Source organism: Anguilla rostrata, chromosome 1 (assembly GCF_018555375.3).
Source record: "Anguilla rostrata isolate EN2019 chromosome 1, ASM1855537v3, whole genome shotgun sequence".
Lineage (NCBI taxonomy): Eukaryota > Metazoa > Chordata > Actinopteri > Anguilliformes > Anguillidae > Anguilla > Anguilla rostrata.
The window spans coordinates 81,235,279-81,261,528 of NC_057933.1; the positions used below are offsets into that span (position 1 = coordinate 81,235,279).

General features: G+C 43.9%; 1 protein-coding gene across 12 annotated transcripts in view; it reads right to left on the bottom strand.

The window, feature by feature from the left end:
- Positions 1–1,215: 1,215 nt before the first annotated feature.
- Positions 1,216–26,250, bottom strand: part of lsr (lipolysis stimulated lipoprotein receptor) — a 45,006-nt gene continuing 19,971 nt past the window's right edge. For 5 of the 12 annotated variants that reach the window (XM_064304791.1, XM_064304771.1, XM_064304825.1 and 2 more), the window contains 13 exons: positions 25,781–25,825; positions 22,255–22,530; positions 22,094–22,129; positions 14,756–15,085; positions 11,613–11,732; positions 10,643–10,699; positions 7,775–7,921; positions 5,418–5,624; positions 5,070–5,120; positions 4,512–4,640; positions 3,653–3,956; positions 2,620–3,064; positions 1,216–2,304 (listed from right to left, as the gene is read on the bottom strand). In XM_064304791.1, coding sequence (XP_064160861.1) covers positions 2,269–2,304; positions 2,620–3,064; positions 3,653–3,956; positions 4,512–4,640; positions 5,070–5,120; positions 5,418–5,624; positions 7,775–7,921; positions 10,643–10,699; positions 11,613–11,732; positions 14,756–15,085; positions 22,094–22,129; positions 22,255–22,342 — 1,950 coding nt within the window. In that variant the 5' untranslated portion in view covers positions 22,343–22,530; positions 25,781–25,825 and the 3' untranslated portion in view covers positions 1,216–2,268. Of the gene's footprint in view, positions 2,305–2,619; positions 3,065–3,652; positions 3,957–4,511; positions 4,641–5,069; positions 5,121–5,417; positions 5,625–7,774; positions 7,922–10,642; positions 10,700–11,612; positions 11,733–14,755; positions 15,086–17,664; positions 17,943–22,093; positions 22,130–22,254; positions 22,531–25,765; positions 25,826–26,250 lie in introns of those variants that run through there. The other 7 variants (XM_064304763.1, XM_064304818.1, XM_064304801.1 and 4 more) reach the window with 4 other exon arrangements.

The following is a 26,250-nucleotide window of genomic DNA, read 5'->3' on the forward strand; positions in this document are numbered from 1 at the left end:
TCTTCTTTCGGTGAAGAGTGCCTGACCGACAACCGTAGAAATGTGTTAACAGCGGCAAAATTAGGCTAGGCCCTATATCTAGAAATACTATCTTTGGGGGAAAACGCTACGATTGAGGGTCAGGCACTCTTCACGGTAAGAAGAAATTTCTGGATTTTTTCGATATTGCTTGTGTCTAAAGTGCTGCGACGGAAACAATGGTAGGTTTACCCAGGAGCCATGTCTGTTCAAAATGTAAACAAGTCAGGCTGTTTTCACGGTCGGGAAAAATTTTATGATAACGTGGTCATGTATCTAACTTAGCTAGCTAGCCAAACAGTCAGTAACACAGATACTTCCTTTGTGCCATTTAGGGATAATGTCAAGGAGAAAAGGTAGCCTACTGTAAAAGCCAAAAAACCTTAGACAGTTATTTAAATGTTTAAATGTGCCCAGCATTCCAAGGCTTGTTGTATGATTCAGCAGCCAATCAGGACTTGAATACAAGTTTTTGTAGAGTGCAAAAACCTTGATATTATTTCATTTAAATTTTTTTTGTTGTTGTTGAAATGTGCCCAGCATTCCAAGTCTATAAGAATCAGTAGCCAATCAGGACTTTTTTCAAGTTTTTTTGTAAAGTGCAAAAACTTTGATATTACATTGTTGTCCGATTCTTTATAAGACTCTGCTATGCTGTAAATAGTTGTTGATTTTTTTAAAATGTGTGTTGAATAAATGACTTATTTATAACAACATTCACATTGCGTAGTCATATTTTCAAATCTCCAGTCAGCTTTTAGCACTGACTTAATGTAGGGTCCTATGGAATCTGTTATAGCTTTTTCAAATTCTCAATTCAGCGATTCCGTCAATGATTCTGTTATCACAGAAACTATAGGGCCCTACCTTAATGCTGCCATCAGTCTGTCGCTGGCCCGCGCCGGACCCCCGTCAAAAAAGACGTTTGAATCAGTCGACCGGGTTGGGGGGGCGGTGCCATAATTTAGAAAAAAAAACATAGTTGTGCTCAACTGCAACTTGGAAAAAACTATTAGGACATCGACACAATTATTTGTCATTTTTGTCTCTGCAACATTCACATCTGGGCTATTGAGCAACCACCGTCCACCAAAAAGGAAAAGCAAACAGGAGAAGGCGACGTAACCACAAAGCAGAAGTGATTGGCAAACACGTCCCTGTACATGAAGCACTAATAATAAAGGGAGGGAAATGAAGTAGGCCTTATAACAAAACGCTTTATTGAAAAGTGACATGTACAGTAGTGGACACATTTTTATTTATTGTATGTTTGTTCAATTATAAAACTGTACAAATACACATTAACACTCAAACTAATGAAAAAATATGCACTTTCCCTTCTGACTGAAAAATAAGCGTGTTTTTATTATTACTAAAGTTTGTTAGTAACGATAAGGGATATTACTATAAAAGAACAGCACCTATTAGTACACAAGAAATAGAACTAGTTTAAAATGACACTGCAAGAATTTATATTTAATGTGCATGTGTTTCAGAAAGGTTTAAAAATATATTGCATCAGTAGTTTGACAAAGGTTTGATCCATACTTAATATTTTCATTTAAAATGAGGCTTCAAGATTCAAATATTTAATATTTCAGTAAACTGCATTTATTAGTGGAATGGTATTATATAGTGATTTCTATTCTCTAGAATTCTTGAACCAGCCTTTAAAACTTGACCAAAGCTAGAGTCACTGATGAACCCAGAAAGTCAGAATGATTATTTCAGGACTGAAATAAGAATACAATCCATTTTATTTAAAAGTGAACAAACTGTATTTCATTTCAGGAGATAAAGTTCATAGTCCAAATAATACAAAATATCAATCACTTAAAAAAACTCTAAAAACAAGTACTACATAAAAATGTTTTAAAAGAAATACATTTTAGAAATACAATAAAATTAATTTCAACTTAAAACCTAATTTCCCCCGTTCCGTAACAAAACACTTATGTACACAGATCCGTAATCCAACGCTGAAATTGAAATAGACTGAGCTTAAGCACATTAAATTGGGATGGACGTAGAAAATTCTCTTGAAATCAAAAAAAATCGCGAAGTTGAAAATGGCTATTCACACAGGCTCGAAGAAGGCCCCATGACACAGACGTTAGCATCCGAGAGTTTGTGTCAGAAAAGATCTGCAGACGAACGTCGTAGATGTTTTGCAGACGCACCTCAGATTTTCGCTGATGCGTGTCACAGATTTTGGCAGACGCGTGGTGGAATCGTTCTCCGGCGCAGACCTCACACGACCAAACTCTCGCGGCTCACCGCCCCGTTCTGAAAGACAGCGTTTGGGATGACTCGGCTTTCTAAAAATCCACCCATGAAAGCGTACATTCATGCCAAGCAGCAGAGCCAAAGCAGCTGGGGTTCTCCACAGAAGGTTATTTCCAATGACACACTCCCAATGAGTGCCTGCTAACTTTAAGCTTCACCACAATGACGAGAGGCACACATTTAGGCCCAAACTGACACTAAAGTGCAGGCATGTCACACATGCACTTTTACCCGCATCGACACAAAATACATACATAGTCACGGTCATATTATGCAAATATTATGCAAATATTATGCAAATATTATGCTCCTCACCTTGCGCAGGTTGCTCCTTTTGGAAGACGAGACGCTCTCGTCGTCGCTGTAGGGCGGGGGAGGGGGCGGCGGGAAGCCGTCGCCGCCGTACTGGCGGCGGTCGGGGACGGAGGAGGGCGCGGCCTGGGGGAGGGGCGGGGGCCCCCGGGGGCCGCGCCCGCGGTCCAAGCGGTCAGCGTCGCTGTCCAGGCGGTCTCGGCTCCGGGCCCGCTGCTGCTCGCCCAGCTTCTTCTTCTCCATGGCCTCCCGCAGGAAGCTGTCATCGTACGCGTCGCGCCCGCCCCGCCCCCGCTCCAGGTCCATCAGGTCGTCACGGCTACGGCTGCGCTTGCCCTGGTAGCCGCGCCGGTCGTCGGGGGAGTAGTCGCGCCTCCTGGGGGTGTCCCGGTCGCGGTCCTGGCCGCCCCGTCCCCCGCCGCCGCTGCCGCTCCACCCGTCGTCCGATCTGCAAGAGGGCCGCGAAAGAGAAAACATTACCGAGCGCCCGCGGAAACGTCGCCCTGTCCTCCCCCGACCACCACTGGGGGGCAGTGCAGTTACACAGGTCACCCTAGACAACCTGCCACTCAGCCGCGTTACCGTAGAAACCAGCCCGCGCTGCACGCAGAAGTTATTCCGGCTTCCCTCCCTTCAAACGCCTGGGTTCTGGAATAATCGCCAAAAGCAGTTTACGCCACGACACCCTGACTGCTTTAAAAAAAAGACAGGACCCCAGCCCAGATAAGCGCAGATAAGCGGGTCCTTACTCTGTGTGTGAGTCACCGCGTTACTGTGTGCCGCCAATTTCCTGGGGTCAGGGGTCATTCGGAAAAACGGTGGCAAACATGTCCCTCCAAAACCCACGGGCGCAGTGAGAGAGGCACGCACGCACGCACGCACGCACGCACGCACGCACACACGCACGCACACACGCACGCACACACGCACGCACACACGCACGCACACACGCACACACGCACACACGCACACACGCACACACGCACACACGCACACACCACACCACACCACACACGGGGGCGGAAGAAGCACGCACCCTCTGCGGCCGCCTCTGGCCCCGCCCTCCCGCCGCTGCGGAGGGTAGTCGTCGCGGTCGCGGTGACCGCGGCCGATGTCGTCGAGGTTGTCCATGGAGCGGGCGCGGCCGCGGGCGGCCGCGTACCCGGCGGCCCCGCCCCGCCTGTCGTAGTTGTCGCGGCGACCCTGCTGGGACACGCTGCTGATGGTGCTCATGTTGTCGTCGTGGTCGTAGACGGTGGGCAGAGCGGGGGGCTGGGCTCGACCCCTGCTCCTGGGGTCCAGACCATCATGGAGAGAGCTCACCTCACTCATTACGTCCACTGAGAGAGAGAGAGGGGGGGGAGAGAGGAGAGAGGAGAGGGGAGAGGAGGGGGAGAAGGGGAGGGGAGAGAAAGGGGGAGAGAGAGAGAGGGGGAGAAGGGGAGGGAGAAAAGGGGAGAGAGAGAGGGGGGAGAGAGGGAGGAGAGAAAAGGGGGAGAGAGAAAGGGGGGAAGAGAGGGGGGAGAGAGGGGAGAGGGGGGGAGAAAGGGGGGGAGAGAGAGGGGTGAGGAGTGAAGGGAGGGGAGAGACAGAGAGAGGAGAGAGAGAGGAGGAGAGAGAGAGAAGAGGAGAGTGGAGAGAGGGGTGAGAGGAGAGAAGAGAGGGGGAGACAGAGAGGGAAGGACGAGAGGGAGAGATGAGGAAGAGGAGGTGAGAGGGGGAACAGAGAGGGAGGGAGAAGAGGAGGAACAAGCAAGTCAGGCAGGAAATATGAAAACTGAAATGTACATGACATTTTTTTCCACTGAGTCTCGATTTATATTCTACTGAACGACTGAATGTTTAATTTTTTTTTTTTTTTAAGCCTGCAGGGGCCCTCAGCCCAGGAGCCTCACTGCGGTTGTGGTTCCCGGAGGAGACCCCGGGCCGTGAGGGATCCAGGTTGGCCAGCTCCTGCTCCATGTAGTACAGCACGCGGGTGGGGTTGCCGTCCGGGGTGGCCTGGATGCGGTAGCCACTGCGAGCTGTGCGGGGGGGTGGGGGTGGGGGGTGCAGAGACATTACATTACAGGCATTTAGCAGACGCTCTTATCCAGAGCGACTTACACAACTTTTACACAGCATTTTTACATTGCATCCATTAACACAGCTGGATATACACTGAAACAGTGCAGGCGAAGTACGCAGGTCGCAGGTTCGATTCCCGGGTAAGGACACTGCCGTTGTACCCTTGAGCAAGGTACTTAGCCTGCACCGTTTCGGTGTGTATCCAGCTGTATAAATGGATGCTGTGTAAATGCTGTGCAAGTCTCTCTGGATAAGAGTGTCTGCTAAATCCAGACAAAAACAGAAGAAAAGAAAACAGAAGTTTAACTCAGCAGAAACAGCAGAAGACTAATGTTGTGTGTGAGGCGCGCAGTTCTCAACCACAAGAGGAAAAGCAAGCGACTCACTTGGATTTCCCCCACTTTCCTGCAGCAAGGGAACCTGCGAACCCTGACCAACTGGGGGGGGGGGGGGGGGGAGCAAGACAGCGACAGGAGGGAGGGAGGGAGAGAGAGGGAGAGAGAGAGAGTCATTCCTGTGAGGAGCATGCTCTGGCAAGATATCAACGGCCCAGTTTCCATCTTGATTCATCAGCCTATTTAGGGCCAACAGGAGATCAGCTCTTTCACTACAACGTAACGGAACAGAGGGAACGGAGAACACTTCAACTTCAACACAACAAAATTAATCTAATTTAATTTCAAACAACCTGGAAACGGAAAAGCAGGAAAGTGGAAAGCCTCCAGCGGACCCACCTGAGCTGGCTACGTCGTAGTCGCGGTTGTAGCCGTTGGACGGGGGCGGGCCGGCGGCGGAGTTGGGCATGGGCAGCATGGGGATGGGGGGGGGGTTCATCCCCCCCGCGTACACCGGCTGGGCGTACAGGCTGGGGGGGGCGTACATGGTGGGGGCGTACTGACTGTACGCTCCGCCCGATTTCACCGCCTTCCCTGCCTCGTACACTGTCGGGTGAGAAGCAACACTGCGTTCAAAAAACGGCTCAGCACAAGTCCAAGCAGAACAAGACTTTGCACTCCTTCAGTCAGGAGGTTACGGTTTCACACGGTTACGATTTTACACGGTCAGTAATCATGAGGTTAGGGTTTCACACGGTCAGTAATCATGAGGTTAGGGTTTCACACGGTCAGTAATCATGAGGTTATGGTTACACACGGTCAGTAATCATGAGGTTATGGTTACACACAGTCAGTAATCATGAGGTTAGGGTTTCACACGGTCAGTAATAATGAGGTTAGGGTTTCACGCGGTCAATAATCATGAGGTTATGGTTTCACACAGTCAGTAATTATGAGGTTATGGTTACACGGTCAGTAATAATGAGGTTAGGGTTTCACACGGTCAGTAATCATGAGGTTATGGTTACACACAGTCAGTAATCATGAGGTTATGGTTACACACAGTCAGTAATCATGAGGTTATGGTTACACACAGTCAGTAATCATGAGGTTAGGGTTTCACACGGTCAGTAATCATGAGGTTATGGTTACACACAGTCAGTAATCATGAGGTTATGGTTACACACAGTCAGTAATCATGAGGTTAGGTTTCACACAGTCAGTAATCAGAGGTTTGGGTTCACACGGTCAGTAATCATGAGGTTATGGTTACACACAGTCAGTAATCAGAGGTTAGGTTTCACACGGTCAGTAATCATGAGGTTATGGTTACACACAGTCAGTAATCATGAGGTTATGGTTACACACAGTCAGTAATCATGAGGTTAGGGTTTCACACGGTCAGTAATCATGAGGTTATGGTTACACACAGTCAGTAATCATGAGGTTATGGTTACACACAGTCAGTAATCATGAGGTTAGGGTTTCACACGGTCAGTAATCATGAGGTTAGGGTTTCACACGGTCAGTAATCATGAGGTTATGGTTACACACAGTCAGTAATCATGAGGTTAGGGTTTCACACGGTCAGTAATTATGAGGTTATGGTTACACACAGTCAGTAATCATGAGGTTAGGGTTTCACACAGTCAGTAATTATGAGGTTATGGTTACACAGTCAGTAATAATGAGGTTAGGGTTTCACACAGTCAGTAATTATGAGGTTATGGTTACACACAGTCAGTAATCATGAGGTTATGGTTACACAGTCAGTAATAATGAGGTTAGGGTTTCACACGGTCAGTAATCATGAGGTTATGGTTACACACAGTCAGTAATCATGAGGTTATGGTTACACACAGTCAGTAATCATGAGGTTAGGGTTTCACACGGTCAGTAATCATGAGGTTATGGTTACACACAGTCAGTAATCATGAGGTTATGGTTACACACAGTCAGTAATCATGAGGTTAGGGTTTCACACGGTCAGTAATTATGAGGTTATGGTTACACAGTCAGTAATCATGAGGTTAGGGTTTCACGCGGTCAGTAATCATGACGTTATGGTTACAGTCAGTAATTGAGGTTATGGTTACACACAGTCAGTAATCATGAGGTTAGGGTTTCACATGGTCAGTAATCATGAGATTACGGTTTCACGCGGTCAGTAATCATGAGGTTATGGTTACACAGTCAGTAATCATGAGGTTATGGTTTAACACAGTCAGTAATCATGAGGTTAGGTTAAGGTATCTGACGTATGGTACAGTCAGTAGTATGAGTTATGGTCCATCAAACATGATAGGTTTCACAGTAGTTATGAGGTTACGGTTTAACACGGACAGTAATCATGATATTTCGGTTTCAGATGGTCAGTAGTTATGAGGTTAGTTGCACACGGTCAGTAATTATGGGATTATGGTTTCACACAGTCAGTAATTGTAAGATTACGGGTCCACACAGTCAGTAATTGTGAGATTACGGTTTCACACGGTCAGTAATTATGGGATTACGGTTTCACACAGTCAGTAATTGTAAGATTACGGGTTCACACAGTCAGTAATTGTGAGATTACGGTTTCACACAGTCAGTAATTATGACATTACATCTTAACACAGTCAATAATTATGAGATTACGGTTACATGTGGTCAGTAATGATGAGATTACGGTTACACGTGGTCAATAATTATGAGATTACGGTTACACGTGGTCAGTAATTATGAGATTACGGTTTCACATGGTCAGCAGTACTCACGTGCTCGAGGGCAGCAGCAGCGCTCCGGACAGCAGGGGCATCTGATGTAGCAGCAGCAGGTGTGGGGGCAGCACTGACACCAGCAGATACCAATCAGGAGGAGCAACAGGAGGAAGCCCAGCACCAACAACAGCACCAGCAACCAGTCTGAGAGAAGGGGAGGGGGAGGGAGGAGGAAAGGGAGGGAAATAGAGGAGGAAAGGGAGGGAGAGAGAGAGGGGGAGGGAGATGGAGGAAGAAAGGGAGGGAGAGAGGGGGGAGTGTGGAGAGGGAGGGAGGGAGGGGGAGAGGGAGGGAGGAAGGGAGGGAGAGAGGAAGGGAGGGAGAGAGGAAGGGAGACAGAGAGGGAGAGAGAGAGAGGGAGGGAGACAGAGAGGGGGAGGGAGAGGGAGGGTGACAGAGTGAGGGAGAGAGTGGGGCAGATAGAGAGAGGGAGGAGGGGAGGGAGAGAGGAATAAATGAGATAGTGAGGTAGGAGACAAAGAAAGAAAGAGGGAAACAGTGGGGGAGAGGGGATGAGGGTGAGGGAGAAATAAAACATTAAAATAACAACCCATTACGTGACAGAGGGACATTAAGTCTGTAACCATGTACGTGTTGAACACAAAAGTAATTTGCAAGCAATCACTGAAAGGCTTGCGAGTTCCTTTTTACTTTTTACAATTAATGGTACAGATGCTGCACAGATGTCCTAGGGCATAGCTTCCCACAGTTTAATAGCAAAAGATCTGAGGAAACGATGAACTGGTAAGCAAATAGAAAGAGGAAAAAAAAAAGAGAAAGGGGGGGGGGGGGGGACACAGCAAGCAGAGCCTGCGGTGGACATGATTCAAGACGAGAATCAACAGTGCGGTTGCACAACAGAGCCACAGAGCCAGAGGTGCTTACGGCTAGCGCTGCATTCACGGGGAAGCACCTTCACCCCTTCAGATTGTGTGTGTATATATATATATATATATAGCACTGCGCAGAAGCCAGAATCTACCCTATTCTCCATTCAATTTCCAGGAAGATCAGCCATTCTGCGAAAATGCCCTCCCCCCCCGCCCCCCCCAAGTCAGACAATAATGCAGGAAACATATTTACCATAAATTTACAGAAAAGCCCACACCACCATACACACCAGATGTATCAGTATTAGCTCACTCTTTCTTCTGTCCACCCGACTGCCACCGCCCTCCCTCCTCCCAATCAACAGACAAGTTACAGCCGTGTCCTTCCGACAAAAGGTGTCAACGAAAGCTGTTAGAAGTCTTTGTCTTCAAACATGATTCTAACATTCAAACAAACAACTACCCAAACCCACCTCAGCTGGCTTGCAGATTTATTTGTCATGTGCATCCAAGGGAGATATCTCTGATGAGATTAGATGCACAACAATTAAACTGCATAAGGAAGGTGAAAGTCAAAGGGGGGGGGGGGGGGGGGGAGGAAATACTTTTTTTTTTTTTTTTTACATTTTTTTAGAAGACAGTACGTAAAAGATTTGATCACTGAGGCCGGGGGCAGGGGAGGGGAGGAAACAAAAAAAAACCACCTCCACACTTCCTGCAGACCTGAAGAAACCCCCCAGGGGCGTTCATTCTTCTACCGTGAACAGCTCGGAGCCTGAGACAAAGTGCAGCAGCCAAAAAGCCACGGCCGAGAAAAGGAAATAAACAAGAGAGAAGAAAATTTCCACTCGAACACAAAAAACTGGACACCTGACATGCGCAGCAAGGTCTTACGGATCGACTAGTGTGAACTTGAGGTTTTTTTTTTTGGTTTTTTTTAAATAAGAGAAGGCTGTACGGGCTCGGAAAACAGAGTCGGCGTTTTGGTTTTGACTGAATGCTGATAAACACAAACAAATCTTAACATGTCACGCAACACCCACTGAAGAACATCTGATTGGGAGAAAAATTTATTCCACAGGTAGAAAAATGACCCCAAGCACACAAGAGGGCCAACCTGCTTGTGTTCACAGAATCCCTGCAGATGTCTTCCTAAAACTCAAAGCAAGTCTCCCAAAAAGAATGCAAGCTGTAATAAAGGCAAAGGGCGGGACACACTAACTACTGAACAATTTGATATTGTACATTGGTGTGGAGGCTTGTGTGTAATTTTGTGACAAATATACTGTATGTCGACTGCATTTGCAGACAGTGAAAAAGAAATACCTTGCACTTAATGGCTGTACAGAACTGTGCAAAAGTCAGATCAGAGAACACCCTTTCTTTTATTTACTTTCCAGTGAATACAGCCATTAAGTGCAAGTTATTTATTTTTCATTAACAGAAAACTAAGTGTGCTAGTAGCATTCTCTCCGTGCGGTCCGAGCCCCAATCATACAGCCCGCTCACTCCCCGAGCAGCACAGCAGGCCTGCCACTGTTTGTCTTCTAGCTGTCCAACACAAACAACCCTTGTCCTGGTTACGCTGCGATCTCATGAAAAACACGTTTCCAAGGTACAAAAATACCAAGTTACTCGCGCTTACAAAGCACTGTCTATGACTCATTCATTCAAACTGGCTAAATCTAGGCCTGCCATCGAAAGGACTGATATGAAAATGACGTGCACATGCACGCACACAAATTCGCACACACAAATACGCACACGCTCGCACACACACAGAACACACACAGACATGCGCGTACGTACGCACACGCGCGCACACACGCACGCACACAAATACGCGCACACAAACATGCACACACACAGAACACACACAGACACTCGCACACACACAGAACACACACAGACACACGCATACGTACGCACACACGCGCGCACACACACACACGCACACAAATACGCGCGCACACACACAAGTACTGCACTACTCTGTAAGGAGTTTTGAGAGGAGAGGGCTTCCATGCCAAAGTACCTTCCATGACCAGTAAGTCAATGCCAGGCAGGAGGTCTGTAGTATTTGACTTTCTCTCTGCGAAAGAAAGACAAAGCCAAAATTACTGGATCAGCCCCCTCCTCCCACTCCAGCTCGAAACACTCTAAACCCGTGACTGAAGCGTGCCGCTGCAAAAGAATGCTCTCCACCAACTCAGTACCAACTGCTGCTCGTATATTTTTAACGGTTTTTTGCAGTAGGTACTTTCCCTGGTGGGTTAGCAAAAAACAATTTTTTTAAATGTAAAATGCCACTGAAGTCACCACTCTGGTCTTGCTCTAACAGAGGCAATGCAAGGCCCTCTCCAATGCAACGAAAAGCCACACAAACATGGAGCTTTATGGAGTTCTAAGAGTCAGCTCAGTACCCTCTGATATCAGATGGGAACTCAGTGTGTCTCTCCAGGTGCACCGGGGCCCATGGCATACCTTTTAGACCAGGTGATTCACCTCCGACACCAATGGGGAGGGCAAGATTTCCATTAACACACCTACGATAGGTGGATGCCCGTAAGGTGCCGTCAATGACACACTGCATTCAGCCAATCACAGCAGTCCTCTGTCAAGGGCAAAAAGGCCTGTTTCTTTTTTTTTTAAATAGGATTTGTATTACGGTCCAAGGATAACACTGTTAACTGGCACTTGGCATGATGTTGCACACACACTTGCTGATCTGGAAACGTTTGCTGATCTGGAAACGTTTTCAGCCCCACCTGGCACCACTTTTCAAATAAGACCAGTGGATGCACGTGTGTTGTCTTGCACTGCAAGCCACTCTGGTTGCGAGTGTCTGAGAAATGAATGTGTCACAATGCGCTGTGTAGGTCGGTGGCAGGTAAGCGATCGAGGCCGACCCCCCCGCCCAGTTTCTGGAACAGAAAGTGCTTTCTCCCCGTTTCGTCGGTTGGGGCGGGGGGGGGGGGGGTTCCCCAGGTTTCGGAGAGACTCACCTAGCACGATGAGCTCGGTGTAGTCCTCACTGTTTCCCGTCAGGTCCTGCGAGGAAACCACGGAGCAGACGTACACGCCGCTGTCTCCCCAGGCCGTCTGGGCGATGTTCAGGTCTGCGTCTGTGGAGCACGTCGCTCAATGGGTCAATCAAGATGGCGGACTGTGCGCTGCAATCTGAACGCGTGAACTGAGCTCTCTTATGACTGTAGTTCTCTCTATTCTCTCTCTCCAGTCCACAGTGAAATTGCCCCTAGATGGATGTAAAGTAATAATGAATTTTATTGTACTGCAGGGGTTCCAACCTTGGTCCAGAGGATCTCCTTGTGTGTTGGTTTTTGCTTCAACCATAATTTCAGTTTTGTGAAAATGTAACCAGTTGTCCATTGTTTTTAATGCTTTTGAGAGTGGGTTTTTTTCTTAATGTGTTTTTTTTTTTTAATTCTAAGTCAGTGTTCTAGAACTCCAGTGCTTTAAATTACCAGTAGTGATTGTGACATCAGCATTAGAACGTTCAGTAAAGAACATTCTAATCAGATATTTGTAATCTCAGACCTTAAAAGGTATAGGCACATTGAATGACTAATGAGACTAAGAATCGAGAATCGAGAGCAGGGATTCATGCAACAAATGATGGACATTCCACAGATGACAAATAATTTCGTTTTCTGTAATGCGCTGTGGCAAATGACTCATAAGATAACATCGACAAAAGGCTATTCAGCCCAACAATGATTGCCATTTTCCAACCACCAAGTTGGTCTCACTGTCCGTAAAAACTAGATAGTATCTAGCACAATATTAAGTTTCTGCCTCTCTTACATGACCAGACATGTTATTCCATACAATGACGACTCTCTGTGTGGGGGGAAAATCTCCCAATGTCTGTACAGAATTTACCATTTGCTCATTTCCATGTATGCCCCCTCTTTCTACCAAGAGAACTCAGCCAGAAAATTACCCGGAACTTTTAGTCCCAGGAACTACTTTTCAAGGAACTAAAAGGTTCCTTCAGCCCATGGTTGTCTGCGTTTCCACCGCGGTCTAAAGTCCCACGAAGATTAGGCAAATTAGCCCACTGACGTATGAAAAAGCGACGTTGTCGTCAGTCCATCTGTCCTATGATTTCTTCTGTAACCCCATACTACCACCGAAGTAGCCTACATTATTTTCTAATAACCGGGACAGCCCGGAGGGGTTTATTCCACTTATATACAACGGGCTACCAACAATGACTGTATATGGTTACTTTTGTATTTATTGATTTTTATCGATTTAATCACCTGGAATTGAAATATTCTTCTGCAGCCGTTTGGGCATATTTTACCGTTGTCAAGCAAAAATGTCGTTGGTAGTTGAACTTGGACCGTTGTTATGCAACAAATAGTATATAACAGGCCAATAGTCAGATTGTAACTGTTTTATATATCCTCTCAAACACATTCATTATGTTTTTATGCGAACATTCGCTTTCATGTCTTGACATCCGAAGCAACAGAATGCATTCACATTTCCAATATAACTGGCAACAACAGCAGAAAACATGCACACGTTGTAAACAATTTGCTGTTTGATTACTTTCTTGTCGTTAATTCCATATAGGCTAATCGCAAAATTACAAGAATAGAATGAAAACTCGGACTTGCGTGAAAATTTAAATTAGTAGTGGTACAGCCACCGTTTGCTTTCTTTCGAAGTTACTGCTAGCCGAGCAGCGAAGTGTGCCCTCCAGATGCGAACCATGCACCATAAATGAGTCCATATTCCTCCTGGTCTTTTCGTGGAATTGAAGAATGGCAGTAAAATGGAGTAAAATTACGGCAGTCTGAAAAAGCTAAAGGGACGATTACTAGAATTAACCTGTTATTTTACCCTGACAAAGACAAATTACCCTACCCTGCGGAAGGTGATTTCCAGTTTGCTTTTACTGTATCACCAATGTGAATTACGCAGAACTATCGCATACCTCACATAACTGTATCAAACGTTTTGAGTCAATTACAAAGGGCTAACAAAGAAAATCCGGAAGAAAATATTCAGCAACCGAATTAATCCGTTTGAATGTTTTGGTAGCCTACGTAATATGCTGTCCCAGCATGAATGCTTAGCATTTTATAAAACAAATACTAAAGCAAGAAAAGAACAGAAGAGCACACGTTATAAAGTATATAAAGTAACCCTGATTTAAGTTTTAGATTCAGTTTATTTGAATTTCATTTGCTAGGTTTCCTCCCACTTCAGAATTTGGATTAGATCTTCTTGGATTACTTTAATAGAGCCCAAACTGTTAGCTAAAAGTTCCAGTTTTGCATCTTTTATCTATGCATTCATCTAGTACTTATGTCCCCTATCTTAAAATCTGCCAAAACATTGTGAGAACTGAATATGCCTTCTGGCCAATTAATAAACTTCGCCCTGGTATAACTCTCAACAAAGTAACTACTTAAGACATCAGCTATATCCTTATTATTCAATAATAATCCTCCTTTGTGCTCAATGCCCTGAACCTCCTCCATAACTTTCCTTTTCCGACCACAGAACTGAAAGAAATGTTTTAGGATTACTTTTTGCATCTTGGGCATTTTTCCTTCCAAAGAGCTTGTATCCTTAGTTATTATTATTCACCTAAGCATGCATATTACAATATTCAGCCTCATTGCTCTCAGCACTGGTGTTTTTATAGATCTTAGAGTTTTTTTTGTTTTTTTTTCTTAAACTTCCCCCATAGAGCTTTATTCATCTACAGTGGAGACTGCTTTTTCAACTTGTGTTTCCTTTCCTTTGGAATAAATGTACAGGACAGGGATCAAGGCTGGGAATCCCCTGTTGCATTGCATTGTGTAGAGTAGGAGTGCGCAAACTTATCCAGAAAGGGCCAGTGCAGGTGCAGGTGTTTGTTTTAGCCCAGCACCAAGACACTCTATTCTACTGCTTATCAAGGAGGTGACTGAAGACCATGATTAGTTACTTAGTTGACTCAGGTGTCACAGCACCGGGCTAAAACAAGAACCTGCACCCACACACTGACCCTTTTAGGATAAGGCTGGACACTCCTGGTGCAGGGTGTTTTGGAAGCCCAAAGGGGAAACCCATCACAGACGCTGACCAAAATCGGGGGGTCAGGTTCGTGGGTCTGTGCACTCACTGTTCAGGATGCTGATTTTTCGACCCTGGTACACCTCTCCCAGGGTGACTGCGTTCCCCTGCTTGGAGGCCACGATGCGCACCGTCCTCTGGCTGTCCGCACACTCGATGTTGGGGTTGTAGTTGGGGTTGGCCTGGGCCAGGGCATTCTCAGCGCTGCTGGGGTTCAGGGCCGCCTGGATGGGGTCCCGGCAGTACGACTTGTACCGCCAGGTGACCACGGGCGGCTGGGTGGAGGAGGTCTGGTAGTTGCAGGTGAGGGTGACCGGCTGGAAAAGGATGACCACATACCTCTTTGTGGGACAGTTAACCGAGATGGCCTTGGTGTAGCCTAAGAGAAGGGGGAGAGGGTGAGAGAAGGAGAGAGAGAGAGAGACAGGAAGATAGGAAGGAAGAGGGATGGAGGAAAGGAGAGAGAAAAAACAAAGGGAGGCAGAGGGAGGGAGTAAGAGAGAGAGATAAATTAGGCTTTTGTTGAGTGTTCTGGTATTTATAAAAGGTACTAATGTGCCTAAGGGGATACCGAAATATGGAGAATGAACTGGATGGGTGACTTTTGTTGGAATTCAGAAGAAAGAAAAGGTACATCGTCAGGCCACTAAATACTTCTGCATGCTCATTCCTTCTGAAAGATGAACATTGAGTTATAGCGGACCGTAATCCAGTTCCCCCAATTTGAGACGCTTTGAAAACAGTCATGATCATAATCATGACTAAATTCTATATCCATTGATGCAAATTTCAGTCCCTGTCAAGTTTCAGAAAGGCCCTTCAAACTGTACATCGGCAGATTAGAGGGTACGGTTCATTTTAACCTAACCTTTTACTACCCGGTACATAATCTTTATTTAACTCCTTACAAAGATTGGGGATTGAAGTGTAGCCCTACTGGGGGAAGGCAAAATCCCAAGGCAGGAAGTGAAGACCGGACTGATAAATTGCCAACTGTTGAATTAATATTAAATTTGTTCATACAAACAAGAATTTAAAAAATACCTTAATGAGCACATTAGTACATTAAGCAGCAACCGAAAATAACACTAGGGGGATCTTGAATTAAAGAGGCCCCACATTTGTGGCCTGACAAACTGAACAAAATGCACTATATTATATCTAATATTTCTAATAGATTCATCAACTTTTAATATTAAAGTCACTTGGTTGTCATGGCTATAATGGAATGGGGAATTCCGTAAACCCGGAGTGGATACAGACTGGGATGTAATCTGGGAAAATGTTCTCTCACCCTCAAAAAAACGTAGCCCAGCAAATATTTCAGGTCAAATGGGGACACGGGTATTGAATCACTCCTTATCAAGCTTTTCAAATGAAGCTTACCACGGACACGTTTTGTTCTATTTGTACCTCAGATTCAGAAGGCACGTTTCATTACGCCCATTCCGGTTTTGCCCTCCGAGTCCCATATATAAATTTTGGGTAATTGCAGTAGGAGTATTCTCAACTGCTTGATATTCAATTACTATTATGCCTCATGTTATTGCTACTATAACTTTGGGGATGATTCCAAAGTGAACTTGAAACTGCAACTAAGGAGGGTTCTATTGGTGGGTCTAACAGCAGCCAAGAAAACCATTTTTTAAATAGCTTGGGAGACTGAGACACAGGAAACATTATTCGTATCGTGCGTGTGTCAGTTGCGACATACATGCTGAATCAGAGCTAATGGTCGCGGGTATGCTTAAACAGATTTATGAGTAAAAACAGCTAGCCTACAACAGTGTTGTCCTGGCACAAGAGCGGGCGTTTTCAGTGTGCCAATAAAAGAGACGAGCGAGAAGGGGACTATAAAATACAACCTGTAGCTATTATGGAAAAATCTAGTGATTGACAGACGAGTGCAAAAGGGGAATTCTTACTAACCCCAAAACAGAGATATGGAATTCAATGAATTTTAAAAGTATGGACGTACAGCAAATGTGTGTAAAATCCATATTGGATGTATTTTAATGACATTAATGTACTTTTAATCACAAAAGTAGCCTATATTAATGTCATGAAAATAGTCCGGGAAATAAGTACTTCTATGTTATTTAAAAACACATTGTATTTAAATACAGAAATAATTTGGACATAATCGGTATGTTGTAGCCTACGATCGAGTGGCAACGCCGCCCGTTTTCATTGAAAACTCGATTCCACGGTCACTGTCATAGTAACAAGGAGCGGCGGGAAGCACAATGTGTTACGGACGACACAGCAGACCAGGTTAAATTGAGGCTCGAGGTCTCAGGTTTCAGGTATGGTTAGTAGGCTAATAAACAGGACTCAATAACGTTAGCCTATGTATTGGCATTTGGAAGTAGCAAGTAGGGTAATTGTTTTCATTAACATACTTACAAGTAGTCTACGCTACTTAAAATAAAAGTAGGCTACAAAAATGAACACGATTTGCGAGCTGTGAGGTAGGCCTAGTCTACACCGCCAATTGCCCTGGACGACAATTTAACAGAAGAGGTTAAAATTAGGCGTATCCCATACACCATAATATTGAAGAGCAATAATAAGCAGCAAACTACTCACACGCCACACACGAATACCACACCCGTTTCAACAAGCAACTACGAGGTAAACAACTGATTTAAAGAAAAAAAGTGAATACGCAAGAAAAGGGGAAATCGTTTTTCAGCAATAAAGGCTTAATGAGAGACATAAGCGGATGTTACTAGGCCAACAAAAATATCACGATGAAAAATAGTGTTTGGGCCCAAAAACATCTGTCCACACGTCAACAAACTATCCAAAAATAATTATAGGCCTACAGAATTTCACAAAAGTTCATATTTTTTTGTAAATGGGCTCCATATCATGGTTTGTAAGCTAATTACCTGCATTTTTAAAATGGCAAAAATCTCCACTAAACAAACAAAACAAAAAAATGAAATCACTTACCGAAGAACATGAGGGCGTATATCAAAAGAGCCAGAGACATTTTGGAAATTTTGAACATTTCGAAAGCAGGATATAATTTCATCGCAGCTTTCTAAATACAAATGAACGGTTCACAATAGCAAACAATCAATCTGTATAACCTAAATAATCATACAGGAATTTATCTTGTTTAGCAGTTATTATACAGTTCCGTGTTTTCGCTCAAACAGGTAATTCCTCCATTTTGTTTTCCCCTGCGCTGGTATGCGAATGAAAGAGGACAGGTGAGTTGTCGTAACAGAATCAGATAAACACCAGATTATAGGGAAGTACAGAAATATATATATGATATAAAGTGTGTTCCTTTCACCACACAGGAAATCACATCTACATGTTACATGCACCACTCTAACCTGTATCGTTTTTGGTTCGATTCGTGTTTTAATTTAGGATGTGTAACAATTTTTAGGTATTTTATTTGACACGGATACACCCAGTCTCCCCCTCCTTCGATGGACGAGAGAATGGTATGGTCCTACAGGTTAATTTTTAAACGAGGAAAACGGAGCTCGAAAGTCTGTGGGATTCTACGCAATACTGTGACGCATTGTTTTCGTATCGGTTGCTCAAGCGCAAACCAGTTGCATCTAATAAGGAAAACTGAGCCAGTCAAAGCTTTGTCTGAGTATTTTGATTCACTACATAGCTAGTATTCCGTTATCTATAGGAAACTCCTTGGGCAGATACCTAAAAAGTAACGTTATCTATGAAACGCTCTGGTCATATGCGTTTGTTTCGATCCGGCGCTTCAGCCACTTTTTTATTGGGCAAGATAAATGACGTCACACATAAAAACTGACGAGTCCTAGCGGATTTAGGCTAATTTTAATTGTGGGTAATTTAGGGTTGAAAGCATCAAAAACTTGTCTCAACATTTATCGAAACCTTTCAGTGTTTTTTGGAGACAAGGTTGTTATTTTAGGATGCACTCGCAGTAGTAGGCTATATGTGTATGCTGTCCAACTTCAACTTAGGCCTCTAAGGATTTCAGACCCTGTGCAACACGCCATTTAAAATTCTATTTTAAATTAGCTATCAAAAAACAAAAACATGCCATTTATAATAAAAACCCAAAGTTTAATCATTTTCAATCAACATTTCAATTTCCAGATAAAATTCAAAGTTTTGAAACTAAAATATACGTCAACAAATACAGTTTTTAACATACAGACCAAAGCAACAGTAAGAAAATGAGACCTTTGAAAAAACGGCAATTGCTGAATAATCCAAATCCAGCAGATCACTGGCGGACTCGGGGGGGCGACAGGCCCTATGGGGCCCTTTCCAGTAGAGAAAATGGGGTGCAGTGCTGTATAAGGTACTCCTACAGCTGAGAAAACATCATGAAGTGCCCAATTAGGTGCTCCTCTAATGGAGAAGTACCCCTCCAGTGGATAAAATGTTATGCAGTGCTGTAAAGGGTGTCCCTACATGTGTGAGAATGCGGGGAAGTTTCCTAATTGATGCCCCTTACAATGGGATAAACTTGAGGTTCCCTACAGGTGCCTTTCTGATGAAAAGAAAACTCATGAAGTGCCCTCTTAGATGCCCTTCCAAGTGAGAAACCACGATGCATCGTAGCTTTTTGCGCGCTGGTGGGGCCCCACGTCGTGCAGTAGCTGCGCTTTTTATTTTTTTGCCCCTGCCATTCAAACAGCCCGAGTCCGCCACTGCAGCAGCACTTTGACAAACACTTGCAGTAAGCTGTAAGTGTTCACACTTGAAGTAAACGCTCGTTCAGCCCAGACAGCTTTTGCGTGAAATTAAGGACAGCCTATTTTTGATATTTGCAGACCTACCAACCTTAGGAAAATATTTTGAGTACCACAACGTTTAGTGTAACGCTTAGTTCTCATGCTTTCGCACGTACCACTTCGCTGTGCACACACACACAAGCCTTTCTATATAATTCTAGTTTTGACTGTTAAAGTGATCAGGCAAAATTGTATAATTTGACCTGATTCTAAAATGTGATATACTTTCAAGTCAAAAGTTTGAGTACACCTGCTTAAAACATTTTTTCATGATTAATATTTCATTATATGATATGTGTGCTTATACAAACTGATAACCATAAGTGAATTGCAATCACTTATTTAATAAAAATGGAAATAATTTATTTTGTATATTGTAACATATGTTTTCATTTTCAAGTATTTACATAAGCTTTTTTTTACATTACAACATAAGTTTATGTTGCGATGTCAAACATTGTCAATTATGAATAAAACCAAGTTTCTGTTCAGCTTATATACAAAAAGAAACTGTTTTAGTTTGTGTAGTCTGTGGGGTGACATAGCTCAGGAGGTAAGACCGATTGTCTGGCAGTCGGAGGGTTGCCGGTTCAAACCCCGCCCTGGGCGTGTCGAAGGGTCCTTGAGCAAGACACCTAACCCCTAACTGGTCTGGCGAATGAGAGGCATCAATTGTAAAGCGCTTTGGATAAAAGCGCTATATAAATGCAGTCCATTTATATAAATGCAGTCCATTTACCATTTAATACATATCAATAGCCATCAACAGCAGGCTATGTAATAAAGTCTCTGAACCTGGAGGGCTTCTGTACTGTGCAGCCACTTCGAGTAGCTCTGGGTGGAGTAGCTGGCACAGGGGAAGGGGGCCTGGCAGGACCAGGGAGTCCAAAAGACAGGGAAGGCCTGGGCTGTGGACCAGGGGTGGGCACAGCCAATGGCTGGGCAAGGGCCTGACATGGCTGTGCAGTCCCAGCAGCAGGGGCAGGCTGCTTTACAGGCCTTTTAGGCACATAAGGTGGGGAAGGAAGGTGAAAGGGCAGTGCTCCTGACAATGCAGTGAGGGGAGCTGAGCAAGTGGCCGTAACACTGGTAAGACCAGGAGGTACAGGGGAGGGAGACCTGGCTGGTAAGGCCAACAATGAGCCTTTATAAGACTTGAGGCAGTTGTGGTGTACTACTGGGGCAACATAGCTCAGGAGGTAAGAGCGATTGTCTGGCAGTCGGAGGGTTGCCGGTTCAAACCCCACCCTGGGCATGTCGAAGTGTCCTTGAGCAAGACACCTAACCCCTAACTGCTCTGGCGAATGAGAGGCATCAATTGTAAAGCGCTAAAGAGCTATACTGGGTGGGGAAGACGGGCTGTGCCTCTCTCTACCACGCTGCAAATTGGACCAATCAGGTGAGTAATGTCTTTGTCTGTAGAAATCATCTGACAACCTGCCAGCTTTGGCAAGTAAAATAGGCACTGAGAGTTTGGCACTTTTTAGGGTTCCCCATTCAATATTTGCCACAAACGAACGACTGAAGAGGTCAGAGGAACGCTGAAGCCACCAGCATGGAGGCCAGCGTTGCCAGAGTGAGGCTCGACTGGGGACAGCCGCGGGAGGTCGTGGGGTTACAGAGGTCTGTCGCACAGCACGTCTTCTTCATGGCGTAGGTGGTCTTGGTAGGGGAGAAGACTTCTACTGTGGACTCCCGGTTACACTCATCTGGTGTAAGACAGCCCTGCATCACGACGTCAGTAGCTTGTGCTAAAACACAAGAGTGGGAAGGGTGGTGGTTGTGAAGTTTCTGTACGTCAAGAAAAATTTTATACAACACAAAAAAGCTGTGTACACTTTCAATGTCTACATGCCAGAGTGTTACACAAAAAAAGTAATTTGAGCATGAACCTTAATCAACTTATAAAACATATTTACCAGCTTGTCCAACCCCAGTGAAACACCGTTCTCCTGGGCTGCATGTAGTCTTCGTGCTGTTATGGAATCCAATGTCACGCCTGTAACACTCCAGTGCATGGCCTGGGGGAGAGAACATCACACACCACATGGCATACCCATATGCTGGACTGTCATGGCACAGAATTCTGGACAGCAATGTTGCACAAAGGCTGGAGAAATTAACTTCACAACCGCCCATTACATGATGCCATCTGTTTGCCCAATGAAATTTAAAGACCAGTCTTTTCACCCTAAGGACAATTCAGAGATTCACTAGCAGCGCACATATTAGAGCTGCAGTGTGATGCCATTGTATCGTAGCTCAGTGAACTTTTGTCTTGTTTGTTTCCAATTAGAAACATTTTTTCTCATGTTTGAGTTCCTTTTAACTAGTATGTTTGGTTTAATCCACTGCGTCCATCCACTTACTGCATGTTATATGCAGGGTAATATGGACAAACCAGCCATGTTGGTCTGGGGTGGGCAAGCGGTCTGTGTCCCTGTTTAGTTTCCCTTCCCTAATCCTATTCTCTTGTCTTTCTCAAGATACCCTGAAGATCCCTCTCTCTCTCCCACAGACACACAGACACACACAAACACAAACACACCCTGAAGATCCCTCTCTCTCTCACAGACACACAGACACACAAACACACACACAAACACACACGTCCCTTAAGTGTGGTACAACATTACCTGTTGTCGGTGGCTCTGGCTCCAACGTGGGGCATTCTGAAATCAAATTACACGTGCTTTAAACTTTTTATACACTTGCATGTCATATTTAAACATAACAGATATCGCAGTGCAAATATGTTGCCTGATATCTCCCCTGTGATAAGTACACCATTGCTCACCATTTCCAGTCTTTCTCTCAAATTTCAAGTCCTTTCCAGATGCTTCAAGTGCGAAAGATACACCTGCCTCTGAATCGTTGGTTACCATGAAGACGGTGTGGTTTTTCTGGCAAACATGGTACCATGTTTCAGACGGGGGTGAGTAAAATCCGCACACTGGAATGGAATTCCCCAAGCCGTTTCTGTCCCACACGTTGTCGTCCTTCCCGTTTTGTGACCGCCAGCCTTTGGTTGCATTTAGGCAGCCGTCGTCCAAGCATTTCACACAACTTATCGCTGCAACAGAGAGAAACAAAACAGGAACTGAGAGACGCTCTGACCGGAAGCCTTGAGAGAAAGTTGGACATGAACGCAGTCAGCAGGCAAAGAGTTCCAAATTATTACAGGAATCAAGATAAAGTCTGTGAGACCTCCCATACAACAGGGCCCCCCATATACTAGAGGACTTCTAGACAAGTAAAGTCTGACACACTCTCACATTTAACAACAATCTGTCCCAAATTATGGGCTTTTAGTCCCAGTGCTGCATTCATTTCAAGATCGTGCAGAGACTGGGAATCATTCATCTTCACCCATTATAGCTTCGCCTCAGCCACATCACCACCTCCGTCCTACATTATTTTCTGTAATAAGTCATGGAATTTTTTTGTTGAGTCTTTCAGACCCAGTTTTGCATTTTGACGTACATTAAATTATTGCAATAATGTTACGTCCCCATTGTGGTCTAGGGGTACAGGGGAGTAACAAAATGAATGATCATTAAAGATTAAATTTTATTTACACAATTAATTATCTATACAATGAACAAACAGGAGGGGAAACACTGGGCGGTACCAAACAAAAGAAGATAACCAAAACAGAAATATACAAGCTATTAACAATTCTAGAAATGAAAGAAACTAACTAACTGAAACCCGAAAATCTTCCGAACCTAACTAACTACACTGACTATTCTAAACTGAACAAAAACATACAAGGGTGGTACACGCCCGTATCTATATATATATACACAAGTGAAACTAACCGTGACAGTTAAGAAAACAAACATCTACATAAATCCCACTCCTAACCCAACACAAAACCAGCTACCAAACCAGAGACGCAAACCCAAACTCGAAGTCTTTTCAGAAATTACGATCGATACACAGAAGTCAAAATAGCACGAAGTCACAATAGCAATACAGGAGTGAACTAACATTCAAATCCAAGTCACTGGGGTGTAACTGACAATATTCGCTATATATAGGTGTGGGTCTGTTCCTCATTGGCCGCCAGGCAGGTCCGCAGAAGAGGATTGGGAGGAAAACAACGCACTCGTCCCTCTTCTTCACCAATTGCGGAGTGACCCGTAGCAGACTTGACGGAATAATGAGACCGAAAGAAAAAAAAACAAACCTGCGTTTCCCAGAGTCTCCTTAGCGCTACGTGCGTCGTAAGGTATCCCTTAAACTCTTCCTTTAGCTCTCGAGCTGTTTCCCAGCGTCTCCTTAACTAAGGTATACCTTTAAAAGGGTTGTCTGGGGCACTCGTAAGCTGTCCCTTAGCGCTGCGCTCCGCGGTTTCAGCCTTATTATGCCAACATTTTGCTTTTCAAATCGACAGTTGTACTACAGTGCGCGTCTAGTAGCACATCTGCATGCGAAAATTACATAGATAGTTTAATATTAACTTTACGAAAATTAATTATCCAATCATCGTTTCTGTGCATAGCACGTCGTGAGAATGTTGTCGTTTTACCTGTCTATCCCCATCATGATGGTAATTAAGTATAGGGCCTATCCATGATACTAATCCAATTTGTGAAAAGAAAGTTTTTTTAATTTATACGTAGTGGCGCTAACTTAGGATATGGCTTTTCTGACTGCATACCCTGTAGAAATTAGTTTGTGTGTGAGTCAATGATCGCACTGACTTGGAACAAACCGCCGGTTTATTAAGAATATAAAACCTGTGTGTGCAAAAACAACGTTGAGTGAGTCTACTTGCATGACCGAACTAGAACACGTTGATTGGCCTAGCCATGAACACACATACAGGTACAGTGGCTCATAATGGACAAACATAGCCAAATGATCTACATCCCCTTCCTTTAGCTCACACCTCCTATATAAAACAAAATAGCACAGGGTAAATATCAACATTACGGAACATTTTTCTTACCATGTTGTTTTACGATTTTTGGTAAACAACCCAATAATGATTTTAACCAAGAATATCATTATTGGATTGTTTACCGAAAATCGTAAAACAACATGGTAAGAAAATTAAGGTGGATGAACAAATCACTTTATCAGGTAGACCTATTCATAAGGCAGAATTCATCATGGTCAATTTCCACAGACGCGCTTTCGCCTTTCATCTAAGTTCGCGGGAATCAGTGCAGTGCAGTGATATGCTGCTACAGTTGCCTATATATTGTGTGACAAAAACAAATTAACATTAGACCTTTGTTTCAATAAGAACAAAATAATTCACCCATATGTAGCCTATATCCTTTCCCCTGGGCTTCCACGAAGTCCCAGACTATGGATTATATGTCCCGATTGACGCTTTTTATTTTATCCATTGTAGCCTATATGTACGTATTTATTGAAACTATCACAAGATCTCGTTTTAACGGACTCTTAAAGAGATTAGCAGATAATCTCTAGTAGGCATAGCTTCCTCTTCTGTAATATTAGATTGATGTAAAATGATTATGACAACACGTGTAATATTAAAACGTCATTCACAAGCCTTTACAAGTGAGACAATCGATTCGCTTGGCATCGATTGATAAACTTTTCAGCACCTCAGTGAAGGCCAGCTCCAACTTACGATGTACCTTTAAGTTGTACCTTAAGAGTTGCCTTAAGGTATAGTCTGGGAAACACTCGTAAAAAAGCGGTTTCCCTTAAGAAGGTATACCTTAAGAACCTTCGTAAAACGTTAAGGTACATCGAAACTCGGAAACGCAGCCCTGGCACGTAACAATAATAATAAAGAAATTGACTGAATTGCAGTTGTTGCAGAATTTTTTTTTCATGTTTCATGCCCTACATGCTAAGGGGAGCGGCTACATATTTAAATCGTATTATAGCAAGCAACCGTTATATTCTGGCAAGTTAGCGATTTATATGTTGTTATGTGGTTATACTCTAGCAGTTATGGCATTAGGCATGAAGAATAAACTGTCAAAATATGTTTTCAGAAAAATCGCCAAAACCTGCTAGGTCCTAATATTTTACCAGTTGTTGCTATGCCTGTTATGTGGTTATCAGCTGAATGTCTTTCAGGAAAACTATGTATATTTTTGTCAATTAAATTAATAAAAGTTCTTGTTGAACTGAATACACGGATCGAAACTCCCTCTATATGCCAGCCCAGGGCTATATTAAAATCAGAAAATAAATTAATATGATGTAACAAATATCCCATCACTTAACGTTTTGTCTTAGCCAGTGTCTTCATTAGAAAAAAATATTTTTGTAATGTTTACAGTATGAAAAGCTATAACGAGCTGGAAACTCACCTCCTAAGGACCTACCGTGCGATGAAATACCGGCTTTCACAGAGTCCAACAACAGGAGCACTGCAAGCAAGCAGTGTTATTCTCATGCAAGTGATTATCAAACTTTGTAATACAAGCGCTTAAATGAACAAAAACATACAAACAGATCGCCATTAAACAGATCGCATATATTAAAAACAAAATTTCAAAAAAACAGTAGAAATTATTTGACTTAAAACTGCCTATAAGGTAATGTTATTATATTCGGTTTTTAAGTAAAACAACGAATTTCTTTGTGGTAGCATGTACGACAAATAAATAGGCTACGAAACGACTTCGGCTATGTTCACACTTAAAGTAATCTCATAAAAAACATGTTTTCAACATACAAAAATGCCAAGTTACTCACACATACAAGATATACACCGTCTATAACTCATTCGTTCAGACTGCCAAAATCCAGGCCTGCTATTAAAAGTTCTGATATCAAAATGTTCCATGAGGCA